Source organism: Papio anubis, chromosome 1 (assembly GCF_008728515.1).
Source record: "Papio anubis isolate 15944 chromosome 1, Panubis1.0, whole genome shotgun sequence".
NCBI classification, from domain to species: Eukaryota; Metazoa; Chordata; class Mammalia; order Primates; family Cercopithecidae; genus Papio; species Papio anubis.
In genome coordinates this window covers 29,764,293-29,788,757 of record NC_044976.1, presented here as the reverse complement: position 1 = coordinate 29,788,757, position 24,465 = coordinate 29,764,293, and the positions used below count along the sequence as shown (strand labels likewise).

General features: G+C 50.0%; 1 protein-coding gene and 1 long non-coding RNA gene across 2 annotated transcripts; one reads left to right on the top strand and one right to left on the bottom strand.

Moving 5' to 3' along the window:
• Positions 1-643: 643 nt before the first annotated feature.
• On the bottom strand, positions 644-24,397 carry LOC100997020 (antizyme inhibitor 2-like). Its single transcript, XM_021938711.2, has 11 exons — positions 24,033-24,397; positions 22,366-22,539; positions 21,262-21,434; positions 19,994-20,128; positions 19,186-19,351; positions 18,030-18,177; positions 17,794-17,894; positions 15,949-16,573; positions 4,310-4,431; positions 3,155-3,265; positions 644-2,464 (listed from the first exon to the last, which is right to left on the bottom strand). Exons 1-8 carry the CDS (start codon positions 24,204-24,206, stop codon positions 16,304-16,306), a joined length of 1,341 nt encoding a protein of 446 aa, XP_021794403.2. The 5' UTR covers positions 24,207-24,397; the 3' UTR covers positions 644-2,464; positions 3,155-3,265; positions 4,310-4,431; positions 15,949-16,303.
• Positions 9,622-18,134, top strand: LOC108586111. The gene is made up of 3 exons (XR_001902912.3): positions 9,622-9,827; positions 13,010-13,061; positions 17,973-18,134. It is a non-coding gene; the product is annotated as an uncharacterized LOC108586111 (long non-coding RNA).
• Positions 24,398-24,465: the final 68 nt, after the last annotated feature.

Below are 24,465 nucleotides of genomic sequence, written 5' to 3'. Positions count from 1 at the left end.
CTTTCCTTCAAGGCCCCTGTGGAGACAGGAAGTGACTCCATCTTGGATGTGAATGTGCCACGTTGTATTCTAATTAGCTCCAGTCTTGCAAATGCCTTCTGATTCTTAAGTTATTTACTATCCCTAGTGTAAGAAGATGACAACCTTGATGTCATCACACAAATCATAGGCTATGATGCATACAACATTCTTGCCTGTTCTGGAGGCTGCCTTTTATTGTCTTGCTGGGCACACACGCCCTTTCCCTACGGTACATAAGCCCTGGGTCTGGGGAGTAGCAGTGTGGAGATCTATCTTTTGTCTTGCAGCTAAAATCCCAAGACCAGGCTTCTGCCTGTAAGTTCTTCCCCCAGTAAAACACACTAAACCAAACTGAATTTGTCTCCCTGCTTTTCTGGTTTCCAGCTCCTTTGGCATTTGGGGATCGTTTTGGATATAAGGCCCTTTCATGGAACAGACCCTTCTCTCATTTTCTTTCTTTGTTTTTTTTTGTTTTGTTTGTTTTGTTTTGTTTTGAGACAGGGTCTCATTCTGTCGCCCAGGCTGGAGTGCAGTGGCACAATCTTGGCTTACTGCAACCTCCGCCTCCCAGTTCAAGCAATTCTCCTGCCTCAACCTCCTGAGTAGCTGGGATTACAGGCATATGCCAACTAGCCCAGATAATTTTTGTATTTTTGTAGGGATGGGGTTTCACCATGTTGGCCAGGCTGGTCTCAAACTCCTGATCTCAGGTGATCTGCCCGCCCCAGCCTCCCAAAGGGATAGGATTACAGGCATGAGCCACCACATCCAGCCTAAATTTTTAAAACATATATTGGGAGAACTGAAAAGAGGAAGCAGGGAGATATAACAGAAACAAGGACCATCCCTCATATGGAAAGTCAATACATGACGTTTGAAGCAAGGGTTGTGAAATCGCATCACAAGCTTGTTATTTGGAACTATTGAGATAAATGCCAGAAGAAATGCCTAACGGAATTCAAAGTATTGGCCTCAGACGTCAGGAGTCTGGGAGCCGGGAGCTGAGGAGACGCACTCGTGAGTCCGTTTCTGAGAAACCTCAACTGTGCCACGCCTCCTTTAAATTTGAAATTTTTGAAAAGTTAAAGGTTAAAACAAATCAAAAGGGCCTTGTGGAGCTGTGTTCTCCTCACCAGTCCCCACGGTAGCCCCTTGGCAATCCACAGATAGGGCTCCCACTACCATGGGTTAGCTCAGGCCACAAGCCCAGGTGCCCCCTCCTTCTCACGTGGGAGGTTATGTAACCCATCCAACGTCACAAAGGCAGCGGGTGTCAGTCCACAGTCATGGCTCAGGGCTTCTGTCAGAACAGGGATCTCCTTAGGGTGGGGTCTGTGAGTGCCCTTGTGCTGTGACTCAACCCAGTTCCCCGTGTGACTCCACAGGGAGCTCAGAGAAAGTCAGCCCACACCCACTTTCACCTGAGGACACCCCAGTGGGGCAGAGCGGGCCTTCCCTGCTCCACCCCAAGCAGGACTCATGCCCTGGCCTTTCTGGGGCACATTGCTGCATCTTTCAAAATGAGCAAATAAGTACTTTTATGAACATGGCCAGTGGGAAGAAACATTATTGCCCTCGTTTTGTGGATGAGAAAACTGAAGTTAAAAGAGGGTAATGGGCTGGGTGTGGTGCTCACACCTGTAATCCTAGTGCTTTGGGAGGCGGAGGCAGGTGGATCACCTGAGCTCAGGAGTTCGAGACCAGCCTAGGCAACATGGTGAAACCCCGTCTCTACAAAAACACAAAAATTAGCCGAGCGTGGTGGCATGCACCTGTAGTCCCAGCTACTTGGGAGGCTGAGGCAGGAGGATCACTTGAACCCGGGAGAGAGAGGTTGCTGTGAGCTGAGACTGCACCACTGCACTGCAGCCTGGGTGACAGAGTGAGGCTCCGTCTCCAAAAAATAAAACAAAAAAGAGGATAACGACTTGTTTAGGGCACACCACTGATCCCAACCCTGATTTGGATGCAGGCCTGACTCTAGCACCTGGGTTCTTGGGTCACTGACGTAAAGCACACTGACTCAGGTTTGTAAAACAAGGGCCAAATAGCAGCTGAGTCCCTGGGTTGCTGTGAAGGTCAAATGAGGGACTCTCAGGAAGGTTGTTGGTACATCCCAATGACCTCACACTTTCAGCCGCTAATGGTGATGATGATGTCAGAGCTGGGAGGGCTGGAGACATGCCCTAAACCTGGGGTTCAGGTGTAGCCTGTTGAGGCTGCCTTGAGAATCTAATGAAAGCAGATGACCCTCTGTTCTGCAGGCAGCCTCAAGACAGTGTTTTGCACGTTAAGCCCCTCCTAGGTGCTCTAACATCTTCCATTTCCACAGATGATAAAACGCAGCCTCGGGCTGATATTTCCTTGGATCTGTTTCCCAGCTCGGGAAGGTGTTCTTGAATCTGAAGCAGACATCTGGAGCCTGCGACTGAGCAGCAGCCCCCTAGGAAAGGGGAAAGACCTCTGGTTACCTTCCAGAAAGAAGAGAGAAGGTGCCTGTCTCCTCCATGACCTAACTGTACACAGCAGGATAAAATTACTTCTAGAAGCCACTGAGGAAGCAGAGAGTAAACTGGACATCCATCTGTCCTAAGGCATACAAATATTTGCAGGCACGAAAATACTTGCAGGCACCTCCCCTGTCTGGATTCAGACTGGGCCCCTCCACCACATCAGTCCCCACAGCTAGGTGGAAGCCTAGAGGTCAGGAAAGAGGAGCGCCGGTTGCTTTCAACAGTTTCATGGTGAAACCATGCAGTGAAGCACTTCTCATGTTAATTCATCTCACATACATTCCAAGAGCACCTACTATGTGTAAGGCACACAGTGGGACAAGCAGATGAACAAACAGAATCTCTATCGAAAGTGGTGAGTGATGTTCTAGCAGTTCTCATACGATGCTGCAGGACAGAAAACACACTCTAACTGGGGGAACTGACCAGGAAGGAACACTGGGGCTTGTTGAAACACATGATATTGGAAGTGCCTATATCACGGTGCCCCAAAGTCAACTCATGATTTTTACCACCAACCTGACCTTTCACCGCCCAGCAAAAGTTGCCATCATCCGATTCAGTTACATGTCACACTTCCCACACTCTCACTCTCCATAGACATCTCGGGTCTTGCTGACCTTTCCTCCTTGATGTCCCCGCCGTCCACTTTTCTCCATCTTTAACATCTACTTCAGCAGCTTCTCCTTTGGTCCACTTTCCAATCCAACTTCCGGTCTGGATGACCTCATCTAAGAACAGATGTGATCATGGTTAATCCCTTTTGAAAATCTTTCAATGGGCCGGGCACGGTAGCTCACGCCTGTGATCCCAGCACTTTGGGAGGACGAGGTGGGTGGATGACCTGAGGCCAGGAGTTCAAGACCAGCCTGGCCAACATGGTGAAACCCCATCTCTAGAAAAATACAAAAATTAGCTGGGTGTGTTGGCACGCACCTGTAATCTCAGCTACTCAGGAGGCTGAGGCAGGAGAATTGCTTGAACCTAGGAGGCAGAGGTTGCACCAGTGAGCCCGGGGCCGTACCATTTCCGCTCCAGTCTGGGAGAATGAGACTCCCGTCTAAAAAAAAAAAAAAAATATATATATATATATATATATATATATGAGATATATAAATAAATATATGATATATATCATATATATATATGAGATATATATAAATATAAATATATGATATATATCATATATATATATATATATCAATGGCGCTTCTATTGTTATCTGTTTGTTTGTCTGTTTGAGATGGAGTCTCACTCTGTTGCCAGGCTGGAGTGCAGTGTCTTGATCTTGGCTCACTGCAAGGCTCCCTCCCTGGGTTCAAGCAATTCACCTCAACCTCTAACTGGACAATGCACCACCAAGCTTGGCTAATTTTTTTTTTTTTTTTTGTATTTTAGTAGAGACAGGGTTCACCATGTTAGCCAGGATGATCTCGATCTCCTGACCTTGTGATCCACCCACCCTGGCCTCCCAAAGTGCTGGGATTACAGGCGTGAGCCACCAGGTCTGGCCTATTATCTGTTTTAACAAGTCCCAGTCTTCCTTCCAGGCCTGGTTCAAGAGGAACTTCTCTCCAGTTTCCCAGTATGGTGTGTTCTCTCTCCCACAGTATTTCATGAGAACTTCAAGAACAGGGCCTAGGATGCCCCGCTTAGTCTGGCCTGGATCTTTCTTTCTGCCTCACCTTGCATCGTAGCCCTCCTCATTATCCACCCCTCTGCAGAGCTGCTCTGCGTGTAATAAGTCATATTCCCCAGGCTCCCTCTCATCGCACCTTTTTGCATACATTCTTCCCCTCTCTGGCCAAGTCGTTTTTCTTCCCTCTTTGCCTGGATGATCCCCTTCATTATTTATTTTTTGGCTGCCCAGGTGCTCATTCATAAGAGGTGCTAAAACCTGAGAAAATAAAGGAAGTGTTGGAAGGATTGTTTGATAAGCTACTTGGAACATGAGTGAGTTCTCTAATCTCATGCCTCAATCACAATGGCTGGAAGTCCATTGCCTTCCTAGAAGATTGCCTCTGGGTAAATACTAGGCTCTTGTTTTGCTAGTAATTAGGGTGAGCAAATGTGGGCCACAGCTGAATTGTTTAGGACAGGAAAGAGAAACCAAGGACTGTCAAAAGAAACCTTCCATTTTCTAAACCTTCCTCCACGTAATGCTGTTTCTCCTCCAAATAAATGTTAAACTAGTTTTAGTTGAAATTGAGAGCAAAACCTACAAACAATAGAAAGGAAGTCAGGAGAGGCAGAAAAAATGCACAGAACATAAGAATGTGTCATTAAGAGTTAAATATCATCAGAAAAAGAAGAGATATGCATGCAACAAGAACACTATGCTATGGAAAAGAAACAATCAGAGAACAAGATAGAGCTCTTAGAAATTAAAAATGTAGGCCGGGCACAGTGGTTCATGTGTAATCTCAGAACTTTGGGAGGCCAAGGCAGGTGGATCACCTGAGGCCAGGAGTTCAAGACTAGCCTGGACAACATGGTGAAACCCCGTCTCTACTAAAAATACAAAAAATTAGTTGGGCTTGGTGGTGGGCGCCTGTAATCCCAGCTATTTGGGAGGGTGAGGCAGAAGAATCACTTGAACCTGGGAAGCTGAGGTTGCAGTGAGCTGAGATCACACCACTGCACTCCAGCCTGGGCAACAAGAGGGAAACTCTGTCTCAAAAAAAATTAAAAATGTAATAGCTGTTTGGTCAGGATAGGGTCAATGCTGTAACAAACCATCACAATCTCAGTGGGTTGTGACTATGAAAGCTTATTTCTTGTTCCCAGGACAGTCTCGTTCTTCCCCAAGTCACAGGAAGGAATCAGCTCCATGTAGTCATTCAGGGACCCAGGGAACTTCCTTCATGAGGTCTTACCATCTCCTAGGGTATTAAAGTACCCTGCTTCTAACCAGCAGGTGAAAGAGAGCAGGAAAAGAAAAGAAGATAAAGAGAGAAAACAAAAGTTATTGGGCACCACTGGGGAAGTTGGGGCACCAGCTTATTTCTCTAAAAATAGTTAATTAAAGGAAAATAATTAAGCATTTTTTATCCCTAACTGCATTTTCTGGTAATTAAATAGTCAAAATGAATGAAAGAAAGCTCTTCTATGCAGAGGAATTTCAGCTACTCATGCAGGAAAACATAGAATTAGAAAATTATCATTTTTAAGCCCCTAATAAAATAACTGATTCAAGCAATGGTTTTCAATGGATGCCAAAATCACTCAGTGAAAGGTTGATGGAGAACTTTTCAGTGAAGGGTAAGGTTGCCATTGCCTGAAACTAAAGATAGATCTTAGCATCATTAAAAGCAAGATCACCGGATATGATATGCCTCCAGGTGTGATGCACTGGAGACTTACAAGGTACCCCATGAAGTATAAAGAAGCAAGTGACTGTATCCCTAGTGTAAAAACTCTACACGAGAATTGACCCAGTTTCTTCAGGAAGTCAATAGCACTGAGGAAAAATACAGGGAGAAGAATTAATTTATGTTAAAAGAGTTAGAGGCTGGGCACAGTGGCTCATGCCTGTAATCCCAGCACTTTGGGAGGCTAAGACAGCTAGATCACTTGAGGTCAGGAGTTTGAGACCAGCCTGGTCAACATGGTGAAACCCCATCTCTATTAAAAATACAAAAATTAGCCAGGCATGGTAGCCCACACCTGTTGTCCCAGCTACTCAGGAGGCTAAGGGGATAAGGGAACTTTTCCCATTTCACTTGTGCTGTGATTCAGCTCCCTTGGTGACCCCACAGAGAGGCTGGAGGGAGAGAGTTCTCCCAGAGGGACCATCCCACACCCACTTCCACCTAAGAACACCCCAGTGGAGCAGAGCAGGCCCTCCCTGCTCCACCCCAAGCAGGGCTTGTGCCCTGGCCTTTCTGGGGTGTGCTCCTGCATACTTCAAGCTCAGCCAACATGAGATACTCTGACTCAGGTGTAGGGTCAGGTGAGGAGAAATGAATGAGACCGGATCAAGCCTACCCAAGCCTATGCACCGCGTTAAGGGTATACACACTCACTGGGCAATGGGGCAGGGTATTATCGTCCCCATTTTACAGATGAGGATATTAAAGTTCTCAGAGGGGTTGGGGCCAAGCCCTGGGGCCTTGAATGGCAGAGGGAGGCAGACAGAGTCCTGGGCAGAAGGGGGCAGGTCCCCAGTAAGACCCCACTTTCAGGTCAGGGAAGGCCTGAAGGCTCCGGGCCAGGCTGCCAGTGGGGACTCATGGTGCCTCTTCCAGCCCGCCCATGGCCGCCCATGGACCAATTGGCACGGACTTCCTCCCCCATAAAAGGTCCATAAAAGCCCTGGGTTCAGCCAGAGCAGATGAGAGGATGGCCAGAGGATGAGGAGAGCAGAGAGACGATGGGACAACCAGTTGCAGAGAGGCGTACTCTCTGCTGATAGCTGGAGACGATGGGATGGCTAGCTGCAGAGAGGAGCTACCTTCTCCACTGACATCTACAGAGACAACCTGCTGGCAGGGAGGAGCCACCCTCTCCAGGGCCTCCTCTCCACTGAGAACTGAACACTGGACAGATGACCTGCCTACAAAGAGGAGCTACCCACTGCCAGTCTCTGAGCTGTTGTAACACTAAATAAAACTCTTCTTCATCTTGTTCACTCTTCACTTGTCTGCATACTTCGTTCTTCCTGGACACAGGACAAGAACTTGGGCAAAGGTGCTGTGGCCACAGACGCTTCCAGTCAAAAATTTGACACCCCAAAGATCCCATAACACTAGGGCACTTGGACTTTATCCTACACATATGGGCTGCCACGAATGGTATTACACAGTGGGCAGCAGGTTCAGGAGAGCACGTTGGAAGGGGCTCTGTAGTGGCCAAGTGTGGTGGCTCACGCCTGTAATCCCAGCACTTTGGGAGGCCAAGGCAGGCAGATCACCTGAGGTCAGGAGTTTGAGGCTAGCCTGGCTAACATGGTGAAACCCCGTTCTACTAAAAATACAAAAATTAGCCAGGCATGGTGGCGCATGCCTATAGTCCCTGCTACTCAGGAGGCTGAGGCATGAGAATCACTTGAACCCAGGAGGCACAGGTTGCAGTGAGCCAAGATCATACCACTGCACTCCAGCCTGGGGAATAAAGTGAGACTGTCTCCAAAAAAAAGAAAAAAGAAGGGGCTCTGTGAGGTCGTGTGGTCAGTGGATTAGAGAAAATGAGACCACAGCAGGGAGGTCACCAGGCTGTTATGCTGGCTCTGGAGAGAATCAGTGAGGGGCTGGAACCTGGCAGTGACCTGGGAGAGAGGGAGAAAGAGAGGGGCTGTGTGCATGAGACATTCTGGGGGTAGAACAGGAAGGATTTAAAAAAAAAACAAAAAACGCTGTTAGCACACAGTAGGCTTTCTCTACCATCTCCAGTGTGAATGATGAGGGAGGTGATGAAGAAGTTCAAAATGGAGGACAAAGCCCAGATTTCTAGCTGAGGAGTGAGGTGCACTCTGGCTAAGGGAAGCAGCCCTTCCCCTAGATGGGGGCCCACAGGGGGCTCCCTTTGGGATGTGTTGAATCTGAGTGATCTGTGGTACATCCTTGGGTCGGTGATCAAGAGGCTGTGAGACTTTCAGGTCTGGAGTGTGGGAGAGAGGTCACAGCTGGAGAGAGAACCTGGGAACCACCAGCAGAGGTGTATCCTGCTGCTATGGAAAGTAGACACAGATGACCCTGGGCTGAGAAGTGAGCTCCAGCCTCAAGACTTGGAGGCCATAAGGGCCAAAGGGTGACCTGTGGCAGGGGGTTGGAGGTTGAAGTTAAATCGTGCCCCCACAAAATTTGTGTCCACTGGACGACTGGTGTCCTTATGAGAAGATGAGAGGTCACAGACACAAAGAGAAGAATGTTGTGAGGCAGAGACTGGAGTTATGCTGCCAGAAGCCAGAAAAGGCATGGAGCTACTGGAAGATGCAAGAGGCAAGGAAACATTCTTCCCTGAAGCCTTCAGAGGGAGCATGACCTTGCCAACACCTTGACTTCAGACTTCTAACCTCCAAAACTATGAGAGAATACATTTCTGTCATTTTTAAAATTTTATTTTTAAAAATAAGACAGGGTCTTCTATGTTGCCCAGGCTAGCCTTAAACTCCTGGGCTCAAGTGATCCTCCTGTTGGATACAATGAGTTCTAAATTTCTCTTCAAAGAATTAGTAAGTCAATATGTTCAGTTCTTTGTCCTCCATTTTAAAGTTTGACTTCCTTGTAGTTTCAGTAAACAACCTTTCTCACCAGTTTTAATCAGTAGTTCACATCTGTTCCCCTGGTTACCTGCTCTGTGTCCTGACTCATCCTGGTCATCTGCTTTGATCTGAATCACCCCTAGTCACTTGCTCTGACCTAAGTCACCTTTAGTTACCTGTTCCTAACTGTCCTTCCCACAAAACTACTCACCCTGCCACTCTGGCTCATACCCCTGCTCTCTTTAAAATAGCCAATTGGAATTAGCTTAGACTGTGTGGTCCAACCCTAGCCAATAGGGCAATGACATAGCAGTAGGGGGTACCTGTGTCAGGAATAAGAACCCCTTCCCCTCCCTCATTCAGGTGTGCTTTCACCATTACTCCATTCGTGAGTCACACCCTTCTATAGAAGTAAAAATTGCCTTGCTGAGAAAATTAATGTTCAAGTGCTATTTCTCTGTGGCACCAAGGAACAAGCATTTTGTTCCTAACACTCCCACCTCAGCCTCCCAAAGTGCTGGGAATGCAGGCATGAGTTTGTCATTTTTAAGCCACCAGTTTGTGGCAGATTTTTGCAGAAGCCTTTGGAAACTAACACAGGGTACTTGAAGCTGCAGGTCTCTACCTACAAAATGTACAAGATGTTCTTTCTGTGCTCTGCTTGCTGTGCCATTGTGACACACATCCCATCCCCCACCACCATTCTGACCCAAGCAACCCTCACCTCTCAACTGCACTGCAGCAGTAGCCTCCCCAGCACACAGACCAAACCAGTTTTTCAGTCATCTTTCTACCACACTCTGTGCTTCTCCTTCACACTTCTGTGCAATTAAATTACTGATTTTTATGCATTCTATTATCTAAGGGTTTCTGCAAGGTTGAGTTGTCTGTATCTTGTCATTTGCATTGCATTGTTTCTGTGTGTTTTGTAATTTGGGATTGTGAGCTCATCTTTATCTGTGGGTTGAGGGTGTGACTATGCAGAGCAGATCTCATTTGCTTCTACCAGGCATCCCTGGGGTATTACCAGCCACAGACCACTTTGTAAATTAATTTCTCAGCTTCATGGTTCCTCAGACTACAAAGAAAATGTAAGCACAAATTCTCAACCTTTGGAAGGGTTGGCCTATAGTTGTAAATTCTCAAAGGAGAACTTTTTTCTTTTCCAATCCAAAGCATAAGTCAAGACAAACAAGCTTCACTATTATCTTTCTATGCCAGTGGGCAAGGGGATGGATGTTTTTTCTAGTCCACTCTTTTACTGAAAGTGTAACTTTATAATGGTTTTGGATTTGTGTGTGTTTGGGTGATTAGATCCAAACACCTATTTCTCTTTTGCCAGGCCTCTCATATCTTGTCCCTAGATGGCTATTTAAAGCCAACCCCCTTGGTTACCCCCAGGACATCCCAAAGATCAGCTCCACACTTACTGTTCCTTTTTGTTTTTGGTTCCTGAATTTTTTTTTTCTTTTTTGAGATGAAGTCTCATTCTGTTGCCCAGGCTAGAGTGCAGTGGCACAATCTCAGCTCACTGCAACCTCTGTGTCCCGGGTTCAAGTGATTCTACTGCCTCAGTCTCCTGAGTAGCTGGATTTACAGGCACCCACCACTAGGCCTGGCTAATTTTTGTATTTTTAGTAGAAACAGGGTTTCACCATGTTGCCCAGGCTGGTCTCAAACTCCTGACCTCAGGTGATCTGCCCACCTTGGCCTCCCAAAGTGCTAGGATTACAGGTGTGAGCCACCGTGCCTGGCCTATTTGTCTTTCTTATGAGTCCAACTATGCATCTAAAAGTAAGTTGGTTATACATTATCTGACAAATCTAGGTGTTTTGTTGAGAAGGTTTTCAGGTTATCTTCTCTGTCATTGTACGGAAACTGTTACCAAAACACTGGGAGTTCTGTTAGATCTTACTGCTCGCTGCACAGAAAGCTAATCACTGAGATGAGTATTGCCAGGGAAGGTTTTAATTGGGTGCTGTAGCCAAGGAGATGGGAGACTAGTATCAAATCAAATAAAATCAGGGGTTTACATAGCAAGGAAGAAATGTAACCATGTGTGGGAAAACAGGAATTTGGAAGGGGTAAGGAAGAAAAGTTGGTCAACAGGAAGCAGGTGGTCAATTAGGCCATCAACAGGTGACAGGTCTGGTCAGTTTCAGCTCCTTGATACTATCTGGGAGCCTGGTTGGTTGGTTTCCTGAGAAAGGAACTCAGATAAGACAACTGTAACCTTCTCATTTCAAGACTGGGAGGGTCAATTTCTATGTTTATTCAAAATAAACCAGAAACATTAGTTCTATGGGACAATTGGGCCAGTTTAAAAACCATGAATCCTAATGATTTCTTTCTTGTCCATCTCCCTCTGCCAGATATTGTCTATTGTATTGAGCCCCACACTCACTCTTGCTTGCCTTTCCTTAACCTCCTCTTTGCCACCAGGCTGGAAGCTTACAAACTACATTTCCCAGATTCCCTTGCCAGTTGGGTTTCTGTGATGGTCTGCCAATGGGAGGTACTCATGCCAGAAAAGAAGATGGGAGGAAGACAGCAGCCATTTAGCTCCTGGCATTGGTTCCTACAGTGGCCATAAAGGAGCTCCTGCGAAGGAGCAGTGGTGGTAGGGGGTGGCCCTGGGCTCCTGTCTGGGAACTGGTGAATCATGCAGAGACAGCAGAGGGGCCAGGCAGCCAGCCATTCTGATAGTGACCGTGTCAGCCTCAGGGGAGTGTATCTTCCCACAGAGTGGTGGCCTTAGGAACAGTTGCATGATAGTGCAGGACAAAGGAATGTAGGCTCAGATGAGCAGCGGTTTCTACAGACAGTAGAGGCTTCCCCTGGTTCCCAATCGCTTCATATCGAGGATGCTCTCAGAGCTCCACCCAGAGCCCTCTGACTTGGTTACTTCAGAGTACACCTGCCCACTTCCAACTGCCAGTATCTGCATCCCTGTTCCTAGGGGCAGACATAGGCTCTGTGCTCAAGGGTGGCCATAAATGCTCACAGAATGAAGCTCCTCCCCCAGGAGATCCCAAGCAGTGACCCCTGAGATTTGGTGTGAAATACTCCAGTTCCCTTACTCCTCATGTGCGGTGACTGAGGCAAATGTTTCATATCCCTGTGTTCCCCAGGGAATGAAGCTCTAGGCAGCCACTGTGGTGAGCCAGATGTTTGCCCTTGTTGGGTGCTCTCCCTTCCCAGTCTCCCTTTTCCGTTTTCCCGTTCCCCGCAGCTCCAAAAGTAACAACATGTGCTCAAATCCTTGTCTCAGGGTCAGCTCCTGGGGGAGCTGAAACCCTGAGTAACATCTCTTCCCTACTTCTTTGCACTTCCAGCCTTCTCTTTTTATTTTTGAGACAGCGTCTTGCTCTGTCACCCAGGCTGGAGTTCAGTGGCGGATCTCAACTCACTGCAGCGTCGCCTCCTGGGTTCAAGCAATTCTCGTACTTTAGCCACCCCAGTAGCTGGGATTGCAGGCATATGCCATCACGCCCAGCTACATTTTGTATTTTTAGTAGAGATAGGGTTTTGGCATGTTGGCCAGGCTGGTCTCAAACTCCTGACATCAGGTGATCTGCCTGCCTTGGCCTCCCAAAGTGTTGGGATTACAGGTGTGAGCCATCATGCCCGGCCACTTCTAGCCTTCTCTATGCTGACTTCCTCTATTGGATCCCTCACTGTGAAATCCCTGGAGTCCTTTCTCTTTTCCTGATCAGATCCCAACTGATGCACTTCTTAAACAGACTATAAACTGGAAAAGGGAAGCCTTAGTCACCACTCTATCTCAATGCTCAGCACAGGGCCCAGCACACAGTAGGTGCATAATAAACACTAGTTGACTGACATGCATGTGGAATGAAGTGCCTTTTTTTTTTTTTTTTTTTGAGACGGAGTCTCACACTGTTGCCCAGGCTGGAGTGCAGTGGCGCAATGTCGGCTCACCGCAACCTCCACCTGCCGAGTTCAAGCAATTCTCCTGCCTCAGCCTCCCGAGTAACTGAGATTATAGGCGCTTGCAACCAGGCCCAGCTAATTTTTGTATTTTTAGTAGAGACGGGGTTTCACCATGTTAGCCAGGATGGTCTCAATCTCTTGACCTCATGATCCGCCCACCTCAGCCTCCCAAAGTACTGGGATTACAGGCATGAGCCACTGCGCTCAGCTGAAGTGCTCTGACTCTTTCTGAGTGCTCATTACGCTTGCCGTGCATGCTCTCATTTGTTTCTCACATCCTCCTGATGAGGAAGGAACCAGCATTGCTTTCATTTTGCAGATGAAGAAACAGAAGCTCAGAAAAATTAAGTGCCTTGCCTGGGAAACCTAATGTAAGTTTTCATCTCTACGTTGTAATTCCGCTTATCACCAAACTTTCAGAAAAGGCCTGTGAGACACCATAGTGTGGTCTGAGCATCACTCTGGATATTAGAGAAAGGCTCAGAGTGGTGGAATTCAGGAAACTGGAGCAGCCTGGAGGGAGCAGTTAGGAGATGGGGACTAAGGGATGCCCTTGCAGTGCCTAGAGCCGCAGCAGTCCAGCGGCCGAGGGCTGGCAGAGACAAGAGATGACAATGGATGTGTGACACTGATCCTAGATTCCCAGTATTTTCTAGTTTTTTTTTTTAATGTCCCATGATTCAAATGATGGAGGCTTCTTATTATGTATCATAAACAGCAAACATCGGCTGGGCGTGGTGACTCATGCCTATAATCCCAGCACTTTAGGAGGCCAAGGTGGGTGAATCACGAGGTCAGGAGTTTGAAACCAGCCTGGCCAACATGGTGAAAGCCCGTCTCTACTAAAGATGCAAAAAATTAGCTGGGCATGGTGGCACGCACCTGTAATCCCAGCTACTCAGGAGGCTGAGGCAGGAGAATCACTTGAACCTGGGAAGCAGAGGTTGCAGTGAGCCAAGATCGTGCCATTGCACCACTCCGACCTGGGTGACAGGGAGAGACTCCGTCTCAAAAACAAACAAATAAACAAACCCAGCAAACATCATCTTGTTTATGGTCTGTCACGGGTGGGTTAGACCTGGAGACCTGTGCTTACATACCCAGACCCACTCACCCTCTCCCACCCGCCAGGGGCAAAGAAAACTCACTGGAATGTCTTCCATCTGGATAGAGTTCACATTTCCCAAAGCCTGCTCCCACCGCTAAGTATCGTGCCTCTTACATCCTGAGTGTTTGGGCATAAGCAAGACCATTTTGCAGGCGGGGAATTTGATATTCTGGGATGCCCGCGTGAGATGCACCTGATTGGATGGGCTGTTGAGCTCTTCTAGCTTCTCTGAGTGGCCTCTGTTACCCCAATCTGCTCTTTGCATCCTACGTGTCAGGGGAAATTCCTCTTCAGCTCCAGGGACTCTGGGATCCCTGAGGACCTGGCTGAGTTGAGTGGTAGCAGAGAGGGTGGGAGAGGTCCTGCTGAAGGCAGGGAGACACTTTCCTTGGCTGAGCCAGAAGCTGAGAAATCAGTGGCTGTACCCGCTATAGCTGCAGGAATGTGGCCTTGGGGTATGACGACCTTCTCCCCTCCCTCCTCAACCATCTGGTTTGCCTAAGACTCAGGAGCTTCCTAGGACTCAGGATTTACAGTGCTAGCACCAGGAATGTTCCAGACAAACCCAGGCAAACTGGTCACCCTGTGTCCTGAGGCTCTGCCATCTCTGTTTCTCATCTCCAATCCTGGTCACTCACTGTTCTCTGAGCAGAGGCTCATTCCCACGCCTGGGCCAAGTTGTTCCCACACCTGAGCCACGCTTCTTGCCTGCTTTACCTACTGATTCTGCTCTGCCTCCAGGTGCCACCACTCTCCTTCCAAGAAGCCACCCACTCCTCCAAATGGATGGCTTCCACCTGAACTGTCCTCAGAGTATGTCCCATGGTCCTCCCTGTGCTGCAGCCAGCTGCGCCTGCCTTTAGCTTTCCACGGGCCTCAGGACTTCTCAAGGACTGGGTCTGCGCCTGCCTCACCTGTCCCCCTAGCATCAGGCACACACCCTGGCTTGGCCTGAGTGGGACACCCTACCAACACTCTATTAAAAGACCCAGGATGCAAGATGGGGTCTCTGTGACATCTGGACTCCAGGAGGAGAGCCAGCAAGAACAGGGTGGCCGAAGGAAAAGCTGGCCCTAAATGATACATTCATCCCTCTCTTAATCCCAACAACCCTACGGGGAAGTTATTATTCTTACCACCATTTTATAAGGAAAACTAGAGTTCAACTAAGTTAGTTGACCTGCCCAAGTTCACAGCTAGTATCAGTGGTGCCTAAATTTGAGCCCAGTTCTCACTTATTCCAGTGACATGCTCTTAACCACTATGATACGTTGATGCATTTTATAGAAACCCTTTCTGGGACAAGGCAAGGGCATGAGTAAATAAAAAGCGGGGAGGAGCGGCAGGATGAATTTAAGGTTGTAAACTGACACCAGTTAGGTATGAATTGAGCAGGTGTGTGGGCTGCATTATTAACATAAAAGATCAATAGCCCATTTTTTGTAGTCACTCTGAGAAGAAGTAGCTTCTAATGTGTCCCCTTCAGCCACCGTTCAAGAGGGTGGGAAAGGAGGGATGGCGAGGCAGATGACAAGGAGGATGGGCAGGGCAGTCTGCTGCTAAGAAAAGTCAGTGTAAGACCTGACTGAAGACACAGGCATGTGGTGGCTCCTGTAATGCCAGCACTTTGGGAGGCTGAGGCAGGCGGATTGCTTGAGCCCAGAAGCTCGAGACCAGCCTGGGCAACATGGCGAAACCCCATCTCTACCAAAAATACAAAAATTAGCTGGGTGTGGTGGTATACACCTATAACCCCAGCTACTCAGGAGGCTGAGATGGGAGGATCACCTGAGCCCTGAGAGGTCGAGGCTGCAGTGAGCTGAGATCATGCCACTGCACTCCAAGCCTGGGGGACAGAGTAAGACTCTGTCTCAAAAAGAAAGGAAAGAAAGAAAAAGGGAAGGAAAGAGAAGGGAGGGAGGAAAGAAAGAAAAGAAAGGAAAATGAAAATGAAAGAAAGAAAAGAAAAAAGAAAAGAAAAAGAAGAAAATGAAAGAAAAGAGAAGAAAAGAAAAAAGACAAAAGGAAAGAACTGACCCAAAATGATAGCAAGATGTTTTTAGAAGGTTCGCATAGAATTTCATAGTTACCCAAACCTCTGCCTCCTCCCTGCCATCCCAACTCCCAACAGTTCCCAGGGGCCTACCTACCAGAGTGTTTTAAAGTCCTCCAGCCTAGCCGACTCTGGATTCAGGCTCTGCCTCCAGAAGGCTCCTGGGGAAAGGGCATGGGATGCAGGGTGGGTGTCAAGGCCTTTGTCTACAGCCCTGAGGCTGCACACACAGCAGCAGAGCTGGGGCCTGGAGGCAGAGCTGGGGCAGTGGGCGTCTGAAGCAGGAGTGGGGTCAGACAGTGGCTAGAGGGCCTGGGGATCTCTTTGCAATTCTCCACCTCCCTGGGAGGGGGGCCAAAGGCAGATCAGAGCCCAAATATCAGATGGACACTTTGACTTCAGTGAGTCAACAGGGAAAGGGAGATTCCCTGGGACCAGTTCCCACCCCAAACTCAAATGAGTGTGAGGTTTCCTGCTTCCTCTTCAACCCCAACCCCCAGGCACCTGAGCTGGGGGCCCATGGTGTAGCAGATGGTGGCGGGCAGGAAGCCATTGAAGCTGCAGCTCATGGAGGATGTGTAGGCGCCCATGGAGGGGAAGACCAACCAATCGCCTACATCAAGCTCCGGCAGCCGCACATCCTCCAAGAAGAGCCTGTCAGAGGCATCGCATGTGGGACCATAGAGTGTGCAGGGGAAGAGGGGCGGCTCTGAGCAGAACTCCTGTGTGACATAGGAAAGGGGGTCAGAAAAGACAGCAGGCTGGCCTATCCCACCCCTTACCTGGAAGCCATTGAAAGACCCGGAAGGGCACTCCCAGGGGCACACAGATGTACACTGGCTGGGACCCATCCCTCTGTGGCCGCTGCCCAGCCTGGCCAGGTCTGATGTGCCTACAGGTAAGGGCTCGGATTCCTCCTCTGTAAATGGGGCTGTTGTCTTCATTCATTGCTATAAGGCAGCAGTTGAAAACTCAGTTACCTAGAGGTCCAGCAGGTAACACAAATGAGTGAAATGTACCAGGTAAGTCTGACAACAAACTGGAAAGTCACTGTCTGTCTAAAGGGGAAAGCCACTGCTGGAAGTCCGTTCCAGCAGATCGCAGCCCCTGACGTGCTAGACTAATTTGTTGAATTATTTGTTGCCTTGTTTTTCTGCAGGCCATGTATCATCAGATCTCTCAAATGTTTGAGAGGAGCTGAGAAAATCCAGGCTTTTATGAAATATGTCTAGATTTTTTAATATGGGCAACTAAAATTGAAAACTATTGTGGGAACCAAACAAACACAGGGTCTCCTACTGATTTCTCCATATCCAGTACTCACTCCACCCAATGGGAAGAGAGGCAAATACACACATGAAGACACACACCCAGAAACACTTCACACACATATGCACTCGCACATGCATGCAGACACACATCATATACATGACCAAATGTGTGCACACACCAAGACGTTCACTGGCCAGAAGAAACAGTTAAGATATTTACAAAGCAGCATGGCCCGGATACCAACCCATCACATCAGGAGACAACTGCCCTGGAGCTGGAGGAAGATCCTGTTGGCCCTACAGGGTCAGGTATCCCAGCTTTGTTGCCAGATCATGGGTGGGACTGAGCAGCAAGGGCGTCGGCAGGGAGGCCCCTGGTGGACTCGGGGTAATAGCTCTTTAACCACCAGGGAGAAGAACGTCAATATTTTGGAAAACATCCCACGCCTTTGTGTTCTGGTGACTGTCCCTTTGCCTGACGAGGCCCCCATAGCCAGCTGCTGCCCATGCTCTGACCTGTGAGCACGCATCATGTACGTGTCCATGCGTGCTCTAAGCAGCAGGCCAGGACCTGCCTCAGGGGTCCAGCACAGCCACTGTTCCCAATGGGGGAGGCACAAGGTACCTCAAGGTAAGGGACTAGACTCTTGGGGCTGGAGTGGCCCCCTTACCTTCACCACGATGGGAACCCTTGGGACAGGCTCTCGGTGGCCAAGGCGGAAGGAGCCATAGTGGCCATCATTGAGATAATACATCAGCTTCCGGCTGCCTCCTGGGGAGAGCTCAGTCACTACTCTGACCCCCAGCTCCTGGGACAGAGCCCCAACCCTCTGCCCTTCCTCTCTTCCAGGGCCTGGGGATGCCTGGACAGTGGCCTCCCCACCCAGTGCCATCCTGGCCCACCCACCGGGCTCCAGCACAGCCTTCTTGGCAATGATGTTGACAGCAGCCGTGCAGACAGACTCCATATAGAAGCGGCCTGGCTCTGCGATGACCTTGACACCACGCTCCTCAGGGAAGTCCTGGGCCAGGGCAGCACTGATCACTCTCGCCATCTGGAATGGGGTGGAGGGACAGCAGGAAGAGGTTAACTCATCCAACACTTGTTGATGTGCCAGTGCCTGTGCCAGCGCCTTACCTGCGTCAGTCCTTTCATCCCCAAGGCACCCTGCAGGGTAGGCATTAGAATTATCCCTGTTTACCAAAGAGGAAACAGAAGCTGAGAGACAAGAGGTCATTGTGTGGGGTTGCTAGCCACCAGGCTCCCTGAGAAGTCCCAAGATGCAGCGATTTAATCCGATGCAAAGAAAGAAGATGAGTGTCTTGTGGACCCAGGGAATGTAAACTCCCAACTATAACTGTATTGGTGATGCTAACAAGAACGCTACAAGGAAACATACACACATACAGACACACAGAGAGGCATAGCCCCCAGAACCCTTGCTGCAGCTGCAGTGGACACCCTGTGCCACCTCCCCGCAGCCTACCTTAGCTCATCTGCCCTGTGCAAGATGATTTCCAGCCTCCAGTGCCTGCCCCCCTTTGCTTCTCGCTCTGTGGGCTTTCTCCAGCACCCTCAGAAACTAGCTGGAATGTGGGGAAATTAACACCCCCAGACCACAGCCTTCAACCAAAGAGGGACAGGAGTTGGTGAATAAAGGACCCAGCCCCTTGTCATCTACTGGGATGATTCTGAGGTTCTACATTGTCCCCAGGGGGACAGGTGCAGGGGCCCACAGTGGTAACCAGCTCATAGATGAGTTCTCTTTGACTTTTCTCCCTTCTGTCTCACTTTCCTGACTTCCTCACTGGCGCTTCCATGGATCATCTCCAAAAAAGCTACTTGTATCCAAGTGTTTGTCTCAGAGTCTGCTTTTGGGGGATATCAAAGCCAAGACATGCACGTACACAGTTACCCACCTGTGCACACAGAGCACACCCAGAGACACACCAGAGAGACCTAAACACAGAGGTACATGGATGAACACAGACTCCCACACACACACATGCCTGGGCACACACACAGACCTCCCTGAACACCCCCAGCGCCCCTGCCAGCTCACCTCCTCAAACTTGGGCCCGGAGTCCTCCGTTCCGGGGAAGCCCCCTCCGATGTCCAGGCAGCTCATATCATGCCCAGCCCCGCGGCCCATTTCAAACACGCACCGGCAGTCAGCGATGGCCTGTGTGAAGCTCTGGGGTGTCTGGCAGTTGGAGCCCACGTGGAAGCTAGCACAGCCAGTGCATGTGACATGGTGAGAGATACATACAGAAACACATGAAACACAGTTCCGAACCACAAAGCCACACGGACTGTGGATAACTGCGACAGAGACAGAGAGACACAGTCACACATAAGGCACAAAACCACCGGGGCCAAATGCAGAAACAAACAGCTGGAAACATAACTGATTACACGGGCGTAAGTGTGTGCTTTTAGACACCTGCACACTCAGGCCAACGAGGCACCCACGAAGAGGCACTCACCCGAGTGTTCACACGCACACACACTCAGACACACACTGCCGTGGAGCCCGTGATCCCAGCACTGCCACGTGGGCTCCCCTTCCCTCATGGACCCTTCACAACAAGACCCCAAACCCCCCAGGGCCTCAGAGCAGGGAGGCCCTGAGTAACCTTCACATTACATTCTGCCCCTTTAGACAGATGGGGTCTCACAGGCCCCAGAGAGGGGCCACAGCTTGCCATGGGCCCCAACTGATGACACTTACGCCAGTGTAATCAGTTATGTTTCCAGCTGTTTGTTTCTGCGTTTGGCCCCAGTGGCTTATGTGTGACTGTGTCTCTCTGTCTCTGTCGTAGTTATCCACAGCAAGGGAGGGGCTCCTGGAGTCCTCAGGCATCACTCACCTGGCTCCGACCACGGCCAACCCCAGGTCTCTGGCAGACGTTAGCAGGTGCCCACATGCCTCCAGGCTGGCCCCGAACTTGGTACTCAGAGGGAAGATGCTCTGGCTGTCCTGAGTCCTCAGCCGGAGGAGCAGTCTGGAGGAGGGACACCGAGGATAGGGAAGAGGGAGAGAGCACTCAGCCAGAGATGCCAAGGGGCCCAGGGCTGCTTATACCACCCCCACCTGTGCCCAGCTGATTCCCAGATCTGGGATGTTTTCCAATGCCACCAAATCCATGTGGCCATCACCCCAGCCCAACACACTTGTGTATACATCTACTTTTCCCTAGGTACACCCAGAGAAGGGAGTGTAGAAAACTGATAGTACTGGTAAGCACCTACTATGTGACAGGCAACATGCCCCCATGTTGTAAATGAAGGAACCGAGTTTTAGAAATGTTAAAAGAGACTTGCCTAGGCTGGACGCAGTGGCTCACGCATGTAATTCCAGAATATTCAGAGGCTGAGGCAGGTGGATCACCTGTGGTCAGGAATTCGAGACCAGCCTGGCCAACACAGTGAAACCCCATCTCTACTAAAAATACAAAAATCAGCCAGATGTGGTTGCGGGCGCCTGTAATCCCAGCTACTCTGGAGGCTGAGACAGGAGAATCACTTGAACTCAGGAGGCAGAGGTTGTGGTGAGTTGAGATTGCACCACTGCGCTCCAGCCTGAGCAACAAGAGCAAAACTCTGTCTCAAAAAAAAAGAGACTTGACTGGGCACGGTGGCTCACACCTGTAATCCCAGTACTTTGGGAGGCCAAGGCAGGCGGATCACAAGGTTAGAGTTCAAGACCAGCCTGACCAACATGGTGAAGCCCTGTCTCTACTAAATACACAAAAATTAGCTGGGCATGGTGGCACGAGCCTGTAATCCCAGTTACTCAGGAGGCTGAGGCAGGAGAATGGTGTGAACCTGGGAGGCAGAGGTTTCAGTGAGCTGAGATCGTGCCACTGCACTCCAGCCTGGGCAACAGAGCAAGACTCCGTCTCAAAAAAAAAGAGACGTGCCCAATGCATACATCAGGTAAGCAACAATGCCAGGATTTGAACCTGGGTTGTCTCACTCCAAAGGCAGCTGCCAGACCGTCTTAAAATGGCTGGGCTTTGAGGGTCCTCCCCTTCACTTGTCTCAGGCCAGCATTTGTCAGGGGTGTGCTGTGTTGGGTGATACGTTCTTTACTGCTGACTCTCACCCTACCTGCCTGCACCCCTGTTGGTCTCACCTGGCCCCAGGATGGTGCTGGGCCACCTTGGTGAGCTCCTCCTCGCTGTCGAAGGTCAGGAGTTGCACCCCGTGCCGGGCAGCATACCGGATGTGGGAGGCAGGCTTGCAGGGGTTGGCATAGATGATGCGCGAGGGGGCCACGCCCAGGCCCAGCACCTGCTCCAGTTCCACCTGGAGTGGCCAAGAGCCAGGGTTGGGGGCTGCCTCACTGCCCCCTCCAACTATGTGGGGACAGGAACGCTGTGCATGAGCCAAAGAGGTTGCCCTGATGGAACCCTTGGTTTGGGTCCCATCCCCGGCTCCCCCACTTTTAGGCAGGAGCCCTGGGTGGGGTTGACAGGGTGCTCATTATGGAGTCCCTGCCAGGCAGGGCAGGGTGGGGCTCATAGTCTCAACGTGCCCTGTGCTCTAGGTGCTCATAGTCTCAGCTTAGAACCAACCCCCCTCCCATCAATTTCAGCCCCATAGAGAGGAGATGGGCTGGCTTCCTAGAGGCAGCTGGTGCACTTAATCCTGCTTAGTGGAGGGTTCCTCAGAAAGGGAGGAAGGGCTGGTCCGAAAGTGGTGAGTTATCTCAATTGATTGTAACAGTCAGTTACAGATGAACTCCTTGTTCTACTCTTCCCCACTTCTCACTACTACATTTGACTAGTCTTAAAAAGAAAGGAAGGAAGGAAGGAGGCTCAGCAAAATACTCCCATCCTGGGTTCTCCCCCTTCCCACCCTTGGGCTTTGGCTCTAACCTCCCTCAACGTTGCTGAATCCCCTTCTGCTAAAAACCCCTTGGAATGTTGCACCCCTGGTGTAAGAAAAAAATGCCAGCTTTGGATGGATCATCTCTGTCTCTTACCATATGTTGGCCCATGGGCAAGTGATTCCCCCTAAGGCTGTCTCCTTCTCTATGAAATGCAGATCCCCTGGCTGCCTTGCAGAGCGGATGGGAGGATCAAGGAGAATGCATGTTAGGACCCCTGCAGTGTGCTTAGCGCATTTCAAGTGCTCCTTGGGACAGGGGACACGTATTCATGACCTCAGCAGCAGCAGCCTGGGACTCCCCCCCTTCCAGCTGGCCTGGCCTAATCCTCGGCGGGCACAGGCTCACCTGGCTGGCACAGTCAAAGCCGGTGCCCAGGGCGGCCAGGACACGCAGCACCCAAGGGCTACTGTTGCACTTCACTGCATAGAAGGGTGAGACCTGTGGCAGGGCTTGGCAGAAGGCCTGATGGCGACTGGCCAGTATGTCCAGGTCAGCCAGCATGAAGGGGTCTTGCTGGTCCTACGGGATAGGGAGACAGGGAGGAAAGGCTGAGGGGGTGGATTATCTCATTTAATCCTCATAACAGCTCTATGAAGTAAGGGCTGCTGTTATCCCCATTTTGGAGATGGGGAAGCAAAGGCTCAAAAAGGTGGTCACTGGCTCAAGGTCCTACAGCAAAAGCATGGCAAAGACAGGGTCTAAACCCAGGTCTCCTAAGTCCAGGGAGACCATCCTTGACACTGTTCCGTTCTGCCTTGTGATGTGTGCCACGGTCCTGGGTAGGAGAGAGGAGCCTGCTGGGCTGGGGCAGCTCCAGGCTATTTGTTCTACAGTCATTCAACAGAGTTCTCCAGCACCTACTCTGTACCAGGCTCTAATCTGGGTACTGGGGAAAGAGCAGTGAAGAAAACAGATCAAAAATCCCTGTCCCTGTGGAGCTTCCATCCAACTGAGCCACAGAGAAAAAGGCGTGGACTCAGGCAGCATGAGCTGATCAATCAACTCTCAGGAGCCACACACTGTGCTGGGGGAAGGGACGGAGATACTCTATAAATAATTCCATTGCACAGATGCAGTCACTGAGGTGCAGAGGACTGGAGTGCCTCACCCAAGTTCTTACTGCCAGACAGCAGCACAGTTGACATTCAATCATAAAAAGAAATGGGTTCAGGGACACCTGTAGGCCAGGATATTTTGAGATATCTATTTTTTTCCCTTCTGATTTTCTCTCTTCTTCTCCCCCTCATTGATGCCAGTGTCTGGCTCTATAATGTCCCTGGGAAGAGATGTGGCCAGGCAGGAGGCGGCTGTAAGACTTTCTGGCCTTCTTAGGGAAGCTTAGCCCTTGGGAGAAAAGGATGCCAGGGTGAAAGAAAAATGTCATAGTGACACCGATAGAAGGCCTTCCCTCAGACCAGGAAAAGGGTCCGCTGACTGGCAGGGATGGGGTGGTGAAGAAGGTAAGAGAGCTGAGACTTTGTGTCCTAAGTGAGTCTGAGGGGAGGTAGGATGGAGTCCCTGGAAGCCAGTAGGGAAATGGTAAGTCACCAGGTGAGTCTAGAGCAGGTCTTCCCAGTCTTCATGTGCAGGCAAATCCCCCAGATCCTGTCAACTCTATTCTCCGTGCAGTCAGTCTAGGGTGGACAAAGAGTCTGCACTGCCAACAGCTTCTCCAGTGATGGTGACAATCAGGTCCAGACGAGATTATGCACGGAGGCAGCATAGCCCTAAAAACCCAGGGAGCTGGGGGAGCCAGGAGGACAAGCAGGCAATCGTCTTTGTGGACCAAAGCTGGAGGACCCCACAGCTTGGCACTGGGTAAAACCCCAAGTGGTGGAAACAGGCATGGCAGGAAGAACAAAAGTCAAGCTTTCCCATTAGCCCCAGCACAAGAGAGCCTTGAGAGAGACGGCCTAACGGCGTTACAGAACGGTGAAACAGAAAGCCTTATTTCTTGCCACTAAGGAAGACCTTAGTCTTCCCAGCTCCCCGTCTCTCCCCTCCCTCCATACCGAATCAGAAAGTTCCTGGATCCTCCGCAGGACCATCTGCTGGGCAGATTCTTCCGGCCCCAGGGCGATGAGCTCCTTTGGCCATGGCCTTCCATGGGCTTCCTTCAGGCCCTCCAGGCAGGTGCTCATCCCTGAAACTCCAACTGAGCCCTCTACCGGGTGTGGTCCTGGCATCCTGGAAAAGACTTGCTTTTGTGACCCAGCCTCCTCCTAGCTCCCAGCTCCCCACTCCCCACAGGCCCTGGGAGCCAGAGCTCCCAAGTAAGTTTTTTTGGTGTGTTTTTGTTTGTTTGTTTTTTTGTTTTTGAGATGGAGTCTTGCTCTGTTGCCCAGGCTGGAGTGCAGTAGTGCAATCTCGGCTCACTGCAACCTCCACCTCCGGGGTTCTAGCAATTCTTCTGCCTCAGCCTCCCTCGTAGCTAGGACTACAGGC